Here is a 12,465-nt window from a genome sequence, read left to right on the forward strand (position 1 = left end):
CAAGCAGCTTAGCGACACTTTCACTCATCTAATCTTCTACAAGGGGACTCGGTCACCTGCATAAGCAATGCTATGCAATGCTAACACACACATCAGCATATAATTGTTGTATGTAGGGTGGAGCTACTACTAGCCTTGAAAGAGAAGAAACAATCAAACAAAAAAACATCAGGTGAGGACTGTGAAGACTGCCAAGCCTATGTGATCAGAGGTCCAATCCAATTAGCAGTGAGCAACTAAAAGTAATCGGATTACTAGCAGGTCGCCGCGCAGCCATGATGGTGCGCTCAACATGCACTATTCTGGTGGCTTTAACTGTGAATAAAGAAGACCCCCAAAGAAAAAAAACCCAAAATGATAAAATTCTGAAAAGTAAAAACACAAGAAACAAGTCTTCGCTATCCACTGGTTTATCAAAAGAATAGAAAACATAGAAAACAGAAAATACACAGTAATAAAATATATACTTTTCTCTTTAAAGTAGCTCATAATAAATTGCAGTCCATCACACACGCATTTTTTTTTATACACAGTCAGATGTCAATTGGATTGGAATATATGCTAATTCTTTTCATCTTCATCACAGAGCTTAATTGACTTCATTTCCAATCACGGCTGCTGGACTTGTTGTTGCGTAACAACGCGGCAAGCTTCATTAATCCCGCTAATGGAGAATTTCGTTGCCGTCACATGAAGGTCACCCGGCAAGCGGTGACCAAACGGCCGCATTGAGGCAAGCGTCGTTAACCCGCACCAGACTCGTGCTTGTAAATGGTGCTGGTTAAACGGAGACATTGATAGTATTTCTATGCCTAAATGGCCTTTTCTTCCTCTTCGGGGGGGGGGTCCTTGTGGTGACTCCCCACCTGCTGATGAGGTCTTCCAATATTGTGCATCATCAGCACATCCCGCAGGCCACAACCTTCAAGGGTGAAAGGTCACAAGTCTCTGGTGACTCAAGCGGTTTCCTCAAAGAAGATAATGACGCTGTGTGTGTATGTGAGAAAGAGTCTCTTAAATAATAATCAATTTATTATTTAGTTATATATTTTACGAGTCACATGTGTCCTTAGTCTCCATCTGCTAACCCAATGTGGGTTTGGATGAGGAAAGCAGGAAGTGATGATACTTATAGGCAGGAAATGATTAATCGTGTTGGTACTTGATATGAATAAAGAGAAGATCGTTATTTGCAGACAAACTGGTCGACTAGCGAGGTGCAACGCTTGCATTTGACGTAGCAGCACCAGTGGAACTTGCAGTGGCAGCGCTCGTGCTTGTACGTCTTGAACTGGTCGTAGCCTCGGCCGCAGCACATCAGCTCACAGCCGTCCATGCCCTCCGACGTCTTGTTGCACAGGCGGCCCTGGGTGCCCAGCGAGCCCGTCGTCTCGTTATGGAGGCAGTAGTCCGGGCTGGGGTCGATATAGACCAGGTCCTCCGGGGTCGGGGTGTTGAAACGCTTGTCCACCTGCTCCAGTTTGCCCTGAATGGGACAAGGACAGATATGTTTGTGACACGGTCCTTTTTCGGCGTCACAAAGAAGCGTGATATAATTGTTACCTTGCGTCCGATGCGCATGGCCGCGGCACTGTCATACTTCTCCTTCAGGTATTCGCCCACGCGTCGGAAGTCGGCCAGCTGGAGCCAACAGGTCTTCAGGCTGCAAGAACCGGAGACGCCATGACACTTGCAGGCCAAGTTTGCAAGGTTGTACACCGCCTGGAAGATAAGGAAAATTAAGTTTCAGTAAGTAAGTAAATCAGTAACTGGTACATTTGTTCACTTCATGCTTTCCTAATATAGTTTAAGGTTGTTTTTTTTACTAGGGGGGTACTTAGCATTAAAAAAATATATATTAATTACTGAAAATATTGCCAGAAGAAGCAAAGCTTATTAAATCCTACCCCTCCATCTTGGTACTTTTACAATCAGTAACTGTTACATTTGTTCACTTCCTGCTTTCCAAATATAATTTTTATATTTATTTATTCATTTATGTTAATTTTCTTGTCACGTACCAAAGTACAAGGTGATATGACCATATACATTATTATATATTTATTATTTGTTTATTATTTATTATACATTTATTAATATATTGATATATGAAAAAAATGTTTTTACTACGGGGGTACCTAGCATTAAAAATATAATTTATTAATTACTGAAATTTTTTCCAAAAGAAGAAGCAAAGCTTATTAAATCCTATCCCTCCATCTGGTACTTTTACAATCAGTAACTGTTACATTTGTTCACTTCCTGCTTTCCTAATATAGTTAAAAAAAATAAAAATATTTTATTTTTGTCACGTACCGAAGTACGAGGTGATATGACCATCCAATGACATAATGGGTACCATAGTAATTGTCAATATAGTGATATATATATATATATATATATATATATATATATATAGCACATCATGACTGGTTGAAGACTCTTCATCCTTGTATTTAGCAAACATCAACTGCTTGTATTGTTTCTTGAATTGTTCCTTGAATGAAAAGTCAAAGTGTTATTGTAATTCATGAATGAATGCTCAGATGTTTGTAATGGCTGCCCCCTTGTGGCCTCAGTCTGGAACTACAATGATCCGTTTCTGTTTGTTTTGTGTAAGGGCATAATGTGGAAATCAAATTTTACAAAAACAGGGGAGCAAAATGGCGTAATTTAAAGATTCACGAGTATGAAAAATAACTAATAATATCACAAATCTGACATAAAACTTTTTTAGCCGTTTTGCAAAAATAAATATCCCACCTTAGTCTTTAGTTTTTCATGTATTTGTGTATTAATTATTTTTTAAAAATAAATAAAAAATCTTAAACTGTATTATGGAAAGCAGGAAGTGAACAAATGTAACAGTTACTGATTGTAAAAGTACCAGATGGAGGGGTAGGATTTAATAAGCTTTGCTTCTTCCTACTCCTTTTGGACATGTGGAACTGTGAACTGATTATGGGATGCATTCAATTGTAATCTGATGCATGTTCAAATGAAATTAAACCATTACCATTACCGTTAATACTCAATTGTTCTTTATTTAAAGTAGGATATAAGGTAGCAAACATAGTAGGACAGTTTCTGTTTCTTCCTTCCAATTTTTTTGGCTTTCACTTCTTGGTGCTACTTTTGTTTCCCGCATATTAAACGCATGCATGGTTTGTCTGTCAGCATCTTGTGTGCATGTTTTTTACAAAACAGAACAGGAAACACAACATGATTTATGGCGCTATCTGCACTGGACTTTAGGGGGAGCCGGTCACCCCTGTAAAGCCAGACCAGGGCTCTTGCATTAACCCCCCCCCCCTTCTTTCCTTCCCCCAGCTCAATCCTCACACAAATCAGGCCAAAGAGATCAGTCATGGTGCTATTTAGTGTTTGCAACACACATCCAAAGTGTGTGCATTCATTACGACCGACTCGCATCACTCGCCGTCCTCTCCTCGTGTTGCCTGATCCCAATTACCTTTTCACCTCTGTTAACCCCTGACTCCTCGCTCCCCTCTCCTTTCCTACCCAGCAGGCGTAGCACTCGGCACCCTCCAATCCACCATCCAACCCCGGTGACCCTCCCCGACCGACCCCCCCCCCCCCGAACAAACAATGATGTGTTGTGAGGGCTTGTGTTTAATAATCTGTCAGTATTATCTCACTTGTTGGCTTTATGTTTTGTTTTTGTTTTTTTGGTTTTCACCTGTTTTAGTAAAAAAGGTTATTAGTAGGCGTGTGTGTGTGTATCATACTGGGCTCTATGGTGGCGCGCACACACACACACACACACACACACACACAAAACACACACACGGCTGCTAAGCCATTGTTCCTGAAGACCATGTCTCCATCATGGTTGACTGACCGTGTGTGTGTGTGTGTGTGTGTAGGGAAGCAACAGAGTCAATGTGTTCTTTTTATGGTTTGACTCGCGGGTCGCATTGCTTTAACAAAATGTAGGGGGGGGGGGGGGGGGGCAGACTATATATTTTACATGTAACAGTCCAACTGGAAGTATTGTATCTGTAAAAAAGTGTGTGTGTTGTGTCCCTTTTAGTTGGGAGCACTTTGTAAACAGCAGACCGCATCAAATAAAAACCATGACGACAGGTTGTATGTTAAGTTTAAATGAAATAGTTTGGAAAGAACGGGCGGGCCGTATTCAAACACTTGGCGGTCCGGATGTGGGCCCCAGGCCGTAGTTTGCCCACCCCTGCTCTCGTGCCAAGTTGAAATGGCAGAAATACAAACGTTTTAACTTCCTGCAAGAAACCCAGATTCATCTTTTAGGATGGAATTGGGATCGTCTTTTTCTGCTGAGTTTGCAAAATTCATACTACTTTGAACTTTTGAACATTTTTTAGAGTGTATTTTATTCTTTGCTTGATTGACTGTAAAAGTAAACTGTATTATGGAAAGCAGGAAGTGAACAAATGTAACAGTTACTGATTGTAAAAGTACCAGATGGAGGGGTAGGATTTAATAAGCTTTGCTTCTTCCTACTGTTTTATGCTCTGTTTATCTGGCACTGTTGCAATGGGCTCTATAAATAAAGTTGGATTGATGGACTGAAATTCAATTTCATTAAACAATAAATACATGAGTCCCACCCTCGGCCATCTCTGTGTGGAGTTTGCATGTTCTCCCCGTGCATGCGTGGGTTTTCTCCAGGTACTCCGGTTTCCTCCCACATTCCAAAAACATGCTAGGTTAATTAGCGACTCCAAATTGTCCATAGGTATGAATGTGAGTGTGAATGGTTGTTTGTCTATATGTGTCCTGTGATTGGCTGGCTGACCACCAGTCCAGGGTGTACCCCGCCACTCGCCCGAAGACAGCTGGGATAGGCTCCAGCACCCCTTGTGAGGATAAGCGGTAGAAAATGAATGAATTTCATGTTTTTATTCATTAACCTAGCATGTTTTTGGAATGTGGGAGTAAACCGGAGTACCCGGGGAAAACCCACCTATGCACAGGGAGAACATGCAAACTCCACACATAGATAGCCGAGGGTGGAATTGAACTTGGTTCTCCTAGCTGAGAGGTCTGCGCGCTAACCACTCGACCGCCGTGCAGCCGTCATGAAATTAATTTCATTAATCATTAATTGTTCATATTATTGCCCAATCCCAGCATCAACCGGAGTCCAAATGTAGTTTTTTACTGCTTCTGAATGTGAAGCCGAGCTCTGACGTTGGACCAATATATTTTTTTTTTCCTCGTCTTTCCAGCTGTGACTACTTTAGTGACAAATTAGAAGAGGTTTGCTCCAAAAACATGATCTTGTTGACAGATAAACGTGTTGATGTATATGTATAGCTACAATGTAAATGTACATGTATTAGTGTGTGAGGGAGACAAGTACTGCCTCATTTCATTTGTGTCAAATGGAGACAGTGAGCCTCCCGATGTGTGTGTGTGTGTTTCTTTGAGAGTCGGGGGAGTGTGACGGAGGTCCATCGCTCACCCTCCGTCGTCTCTGTCTGCAGACGCTTCTCTCTCTCACACACACACACACACAGACACACAGAGACATAGAGGCACGCCCCTGTCACCTCTACAAAAGCACCGTGGTTTGCCTTGCTCAACCAAGCGGGACAAATCCCGGCTTTGGACAAACCAAACCAGCGTACGATCCAGAAGTAAAAGAGACGAAAAAAAAGGTGTTTCATCTCTCTTCCGTTTGGATGGACGCCAGACAATGAACGTTGCGGCCGTAGATGCTTCATATAGTACGCTCTCTTACAAGCCCAGCGGGAGCCCCTCACACGGCAGGAACACAAGCTCACCAGGCCCTGACCTTTGACCTTGGATGCACACACAAAACCAGGCTCACTGTCTCTCGCACAAATCAAAACGAGGGACGTACATGAAACGGGCCTCTTGTCTTGTAAACAACTTTGACACACAGAGCGCTGTCCAGCACTAGCACAGCAAATGGACCTTTTATGAGGTTGTGTGTGTGTGTGTGTGTGTGAAGTCAATCTAAGGTGAAAAGTTATTTTAGCGACGTTCTTCTCAAACTGTGTGAAGCAACAAAAAAAAATGTTATAATGTTAGTTATAATGTGTGTGTGTGTGTGTTGCTGGAATGTGCATTGACCGGGTGACCTATAGCCAGACTCCAAGGGCGTTAGCAGCTCTACCATTTGGAACCTCCCAATAAATAACCTTGACACCCCCTCACACACACACACACACAAATATAGCCAGGTCATGCAGTCAGGGGCCACCTTGACTCACCCACACATTCCAGCTTACAAACAGAGGACGCTCCATCCATGCATCCCTGGTTGGGGTCATGGATGAGCTTGAGGGGTACACATGTAGCCACTCACATTCATTCATTCATTTTCTACCGCTTTCCCTCACGAGGGTCGCGGGGGTTGATGGAGCCTATCCGAGCTGTCTTCGGGCGAGAGGCAGGGTACACCCTGGACTGGTCGCCAGCCAATCACAGGGCACATATAGACAAACAACCCTTCACACTCACATTCATACCTATGAACAATTTGGAGTCGCCAATTAACCTAGCATGTTTTTGGAATGTGGGAGGAAACCGGAGTACCCGGAGAAAACCCACGCATGCACGGGGAGAACATGGAAACTCCACACAGAGATGGCCGAGAGTGGAATTGAACCCTGGTCTCCCAGCTGTGAGGTCTGCGCGCTAACCACTAGAACACCGTGCTGCCCTTAGCCATTCACATGTATGAATAATTTCAAAACATATGTGAAGAAGCTGGACTACCCACAAAATGGACAACATGCCAACTACAAACAATGGAGATTCCACTGTGAAGGAGACACGCTAACCGCTAGGATGCTCCACACGTGCAAAAAAACGCCATACCTGTCGTCCCGCCTCGTTGTTCTGCAGGTTCATGAGAGTTCGTGAATGCTCGGTCGAGCCACGGGGATAGTTCTTTTCTCTCTCCCGGGCGTCCACAAACTCGCGGGCGAAGCGGTAGCCGTAGTGAACGTTGTCGCCACAGCCGCCCCACAGCCAATCGCGGGGCAGGTCGCGGGGCCGCGCCGCCCGGCTGCAGCCGCACGTGGACAGCTCGCCCTCGCGGCAGGCACGGCTAATGGCGTTGACTACGCCGGCGGCGCTGATGGCATAGGTGAAGGCAGTTTCTCTGGAGCCTGGGGGAGGAAGGGACATGGTATCCTTTTAGTACGGCCATGTGTGTGTGTGTTGACAGGAAACATGGCAGCTCACACTTTGCATGAGCCAGTTTCGACTGACTAACCACATAAAAGTCATCTGACAAGATTTTGGCCAGTCTTACATTTGTTCTTCCGCACCAAACTCACCCAACAGGACCTTTGACTATCTTCTCCAGACTGTCCCCTCTTTTGCAGAGCATATTATTTAAGATTCCCAGACCACACTTTGCAATACACAAGGACCCACTCGGTGCATTAATACACAAAGCGCCCCTCAAGCACACCCAGGGGTTTTAGCTATTGGAAAGGTAAGAGCTTAAGTACTGTGAAACTCCACGCATTTACATCACAACGGCAACAAGAGCATTCTTGTTGAACTTCACACTGCTAGGGCTCCTTTATGGACCTCAGACTTGCAAGGAAGTGTTGCGCTAAGGCCCGGGTTGGCTTTCAATGTCAAAACTGTAGGCTTTTTAGCATATTTTAAAGCTAATTATCTTATTATGTTTCTTAGTATAACAATGTTAGTTTACACTATTGTATTATATTGACATTATGTGGTGTTTAAAAGCATTTATTTAAATGAAGCTATTTTAATTTAGTTAATTTTGAAGGCAATCATTGTGTAAAACTGATGTTCCAAATGACACATTGTGCTTTTTATGGTAATGGTAATGGTTTAAATTCATTTGAACATGCATCAGATTACAATTGAATGCATCCCATAATCAGTTCACAGTTCCACATGTCCAAAAGGAGTAGGAAGAAGCAAAGCTTATTAAATCCTACCCCTCCATCTGGTACTTTTACAATCAGTAACTGTTACATTTGTTCACTTCCTGCTTTCCTAATATAATTTCAGTTTTTATTTTATTTTATTTAACTATTTAATATATTATACTATTATATTATATTATAATACCGTTATTATATACAATATATTTATATATTAATTAAATTATTAATTTTTAATTATATTTTTATTTATAATTATTTAAATTATTAATTTATTTTGTACTTTTTCATTTTGTTTTTAAAATTTTTTTGTCAATTTGTGATTTTAGAAATAAGGAGTTAGTATGTTCTCTGTAGGCGGCAGTATGAATTATCCTTACTGACCTTTTTTGCAGTACATTTAGCGAGTGAAGATTGCTTTCATAGTTATTAGCCCATATTTCCACACAATAAGTAAGATATGGCAGAACTCAATTTTGAAATATTTCTGGCCACCTTATGTTGTATCTTTGTAATATGAGGTTTCCAGCTCATATTACAAATTTTTAAATGTGATGTTAATGTCAAATGCTGCCTACCAAGTATGAAATGTGATAATAAAAATTATAGTTGCTTTATAATGTGTTTTAAAGTGATAGCAATTCTCCTATACTTGCAGCATTTGCGCATTTAGCCCATTTTAGCGCATTTGCAATGGACTAACATATGGAAGTTGTGTCATGGCGCAATCCACATGCGGACTCGCAGACATGCAAGCATGCATGCACATATTAATGCATGAGCTGCATACCCAGGAGAGGCGCACCAAGAGCGCTCTGGTGGTGGTAATGGTGGTGGTGGTCGCGGCTTTATGAGGCCGACCACTGCAGACTTCAAATAGGACAGCTCCGGATCTGCCGGCTCGGTGTCAGCTCATCGACGCATTTCAAAAGAGCAGCGTCGGGGGACAATGGAGCGACTAACACCTCCATTTAAAGGTGGACATAGCCGGGACTGTCAATAGAGAGACTCGGGGTCCAGACAGAGAGGGGACGGAGGGGACTTACACCTCGTCTGCTTGCCTCCCGGCGGATTTGACACGTACTTGTTGATGAGAGCTTTCCCACATTCCCGCTGGGAATTAGAGGCGCGGTGTAGTCATCCAAAGATGGACGAGCCACCGGGACGTATTTATTGCAAACCTGGCTGCTGACACCTGACTCCACCGCATTGTTCTCTTGCTTGCATAGCTCACAATGACGCACAGTTGCTTTATTCGGGGATTGTTGGGCGCATTTTTTTTAAATTTAAATCACCTTAAACGTCGTAAAAAATATGCAAACTTGCGCCTCCTTTTCAAAATTATTTTGCCCACTTACAAAAAACTACTTATTATTCACTTCATTAGGTTTTAATTTTTCACTAAGATATATAGTATGATAATAAAAATATATAGGGAAGGGAAGAACTAAATTTGAAACACTTCTATGCTAGGCCTACGTTAAAAAGCCATAGCATTTCAGTATGTGGAATCAAACTATGGAATGGATTGAGTAAGGACCTCAAACAATGCACAGTGATGAGCCAATAATAATAATAATAAATAAATATTTAAATAAAATAAAACTTCAATTATATTAGGAAAGCAGGAAGTGAACAAATGTAACAGTTACTGATTGTAAAAGTACCAGATGGAGGGGGAGGATTTAATAAGCTTTGCTTCTTCCTACTCCTTTTGGACATGTGGAACTGTGAACTGATTATGGGATGCATTCAATTGTAATCTGATGCATGTTCAAATGATATTAAACCATTACCATTACCAAGAGTCTTGAACCAGTCATGATGTGCTATAATATATATATATATATATATATATATATATATCACTATATTTACAGTTACTATGGTACCCATTATGTCATTGTATGGTCATATCACCTTGTACTTGGGTACGGGACAAAAAAAATTAAAACAAAAAGCCCTTAAACTATATTAGGAAAGCAGGAAGTGATCAAATGTAAGTTACTGATTGTAAAAGTACCAGATGGAGGGGTAGGATTTAATAAGCTTTGCTTCTTCCTACTCCTTTTGGACATGTGGAACTGTGAACTGATTATGTGATGCATTCAATTGTAATCTGATGCATGTTCAAATGAAATTAAACCATTTACCATTACCATATATCTTCCATAAAGACATGTCTCTTGGACATTTTCATTTTGTAATCAATATAGCTCATTGGCGACCACTGAAGTATATATGAAATGTTTGGGAAGGTTTCAACATAAAGTCAAGCTTTTCAAAGCCTGCATGCACTTTCCTTGTAATTTAGCATATTTCTAACCACAAAAAATGAATTATTATAATACTTAGGCGATGTTTTGGAAGGTTTCGATATTATGTGCAGCTGTTGTTGATGTCACATATTCATAACATTGCAACAAAACTACATCATGAAGTGTAAAAATATTCAACTTTAAGGCTCGTTAGACTGGTTTTGACGATACTGAAAGAGAGATTCATTATCCACTCAGATGATAAGGAAATATCTTGCAACGTAAAGTAAAAAAAAAATCATGCACATTTCATGAGCATTGCTTACCTCTTCAAAATATGTTGTGGAATGTTTGCAGAATTATTGCCCATGTAAGAAAAAAATACATACTATATATTTTTGGAAGATTTCAACTTAATGTGCAGCTTAAAGTCCTAAAAAGTTATTTAGTGATATTTACAAGCATACACTGAATTAGAGTACAATCATTAGACTTTTAGGTTTTGATGGCTATAAAACGCAATCAGAACTACTACAACTACACTAAAGCAGGGGTCAGCAACCCACGGCTCCAGACCCGTATGTGGCTCTTCAGCCTCTTTGTTATGGCTCCCTTCGCAATGCTCAAGTATATTTTTTTTAACACCTGAATGGGGAAAGTACGCATCTTTTTAATGAGTTTAAAAAAATCTGACTTTCTGTGAGACTCTGAATGCATCTGACTAGTGATTGGATGAGCTCGAGGAATGGAGAGGAAGTGGGTGTTTCCACTTCATGTGTGGCGAAGAAAAATTAAATGATTCTTTTGCACTAAACGGACACAGGTTTTGAGGCATACCCCTTCATCAGAGGTTGGTTTGGACCCCTTTTTTGGACAACTGTATGCCACGTGGGAGGAACTCCGCCCAAAGCTAGGTCTTTAAAAGGTGTGTGTGTTTATGAAGGCGGTCACTTAAGGAGATTGCACCTTACCGATTTGCATGACGCGTCCAAAGACGGACGTGTTGTCCACCGTGCTGCAGTTCCACCTCCTCTGTCTGAACTGGTACTGGCACTCTTTAATACCGGTCTTGGCCCCGTCCCCGATGTACATCATGTGGTCCTGGTAGAGCTGGCAGAGTTTTCTCTGACCCTGCGGACAAAAGCAGCAGAGTTCATTTTTTTACTCCGACACAGCGGCGACATGTGGCGTGTTTAAAGACGCTGCACGATGTTTACCTGGGAGAGACCGGACAGCTGACTGCACAGAGGTTGAGCTCCGATGATGTACATCTCTGGCCTCTGGATGGGGGTCAGCGCCATGGACCTGAAAGAAATACATCGGAGACATTTTGTCAAAAAAAATAAAAGTGGCGTTTGCTTTGCTTGTGAGCTAAAATGCATCATTTTTAAATGAAGGTTTGGCACCGAACAAAAAAAAAATATATTTTTTATATTTAGATGTCTGTTGGGGTACATGGCGGTGGTCTACGAGGTGAACTTAACCTGCACATGCACCCGGCAACACCAACACATGAGCTACATTTGTTTTGTAAGTCAAGAACAAGTGTGGCCAAGTGAAGGTCCAAACAGCAGGCTCCTGGCTCAGACCATTTGGGGTTCCAGAGGGTAAATATTGTGACAGAGCCCTCACATTTGTTCTAAAAAGCTACACCCCCCTACCCCACCCCGCTTAAAAACACACACGGGCAACCCAAAGTGACGTGTATTCATCACATTTTGTCATTTAGTCAAAAAGCAAAAAAGGAGAAAGGAGAAAAACTGTGCGTAAAAGCCACCGTGCGTAATGCTCTTTACGATAGCGTACAAGACAGGGCCTGTTTTCTCTCATCAAAGCTGATTTATTGGAGCTGTAAAAAGCGCAATAAAAGGTTTTAAATAAGAGTTACTCACCACCACGAGTTGGCGTCCACCATTAATAACTGCGAAGTTCCGGTGAGGAGGGCAACCAGCAGCAGCAGCAAGTGCCGAACCTCGCCGCTACGGCGTCTCCACACGGGGATGGTGTCCATGGTGCGCCGCCAATTCGGTGCAGCACAGCCGGCGTGTGAAACTCCGGGGGAAGCGGTGCGCTGTTGGGACATGGGCACGGCTCAAAAGACTTTAACGGTAGTCCACGAAGGGCCTAATAAGATCGATGCATCAGTTCTGGTGTTACAAAAAGTCCAGCTAGTGCGTAAATGTTTGGATTTACGCATTAAAAAAGAAGGAGTAGCCACCAAAAATGAGAGAAATAAAATAAATAAACAATGTCTAGCAAGTGCGATATCGTCGTCTTGAGCAAAGATAAAGTAGCAGATAAAAAGA

The 12,465-nt window shown here is 41.9% G+C and overlaps 1 protein-coding gene across 1 annotated transcript in view; it reads right to left on the minus strand.

The window, feature by feature from the left end:
- Positions 1 to 408: 408 nt before the first annotated feature.
- Positions 409 to 12,465, minus strand: part of wnt5b (wingless-type MMTV integration site family, member 5b) — a 49,340-nt gene continuing 37,283 nt past the window's right edge. Inside the window, exons 2-7 of the mRNA XM_058077723.2 lie at positions 12,052 to 12,230; positions 11,377 to 11,464; positions 11,131 to 11,290; positions 6,850 to 7,142; positions 1,564 to 1,722; positions 409 to 1,486 (exon numbers count right to left, since the gene is read on the minus strand). Of these exons, the coding sequence (XP_057933706.2) occupies positions 1,187 to 1,486; positions 1,564 to 1,722; positions 6,850 to 7,142; positions 11,131 to 11,290; positions 11,377 to 11,464; positions 12,052 to 12,170 (1,119 nt within the window). The 5' untranslated portion in view covers positions 12,171 to 12,230 and the 3' untranslated portion in view covers positions 409 to 1,186. The remainder of the gene's footprint in view (positions 1,487 to 1,563; positions 1,723 to 6,849; positions 7,143 to 11,130; positions 11,291 to 11,376; positions 11,465 to 12,051; positions 12,231 to 12,465) is intronic.

This window comes from Doryrhamphus excisus, linkage group LG2, assembly GCF_037039965.1.
Source record: "Doryrhamphus excisus strain RoL-2023G ecotype Guam linkage group LG2, RoL_Dexc_Guam_v1.1, whole genome shotgun sequence".
Taxonomy (NCBI): domain Eukaryota; kingdom Metazoa; phylum Chordata; class Actinopteri; order Syngnathiformes; family Syngnathidae; genus Doryrhamphus; species Doryrhamphus excisus.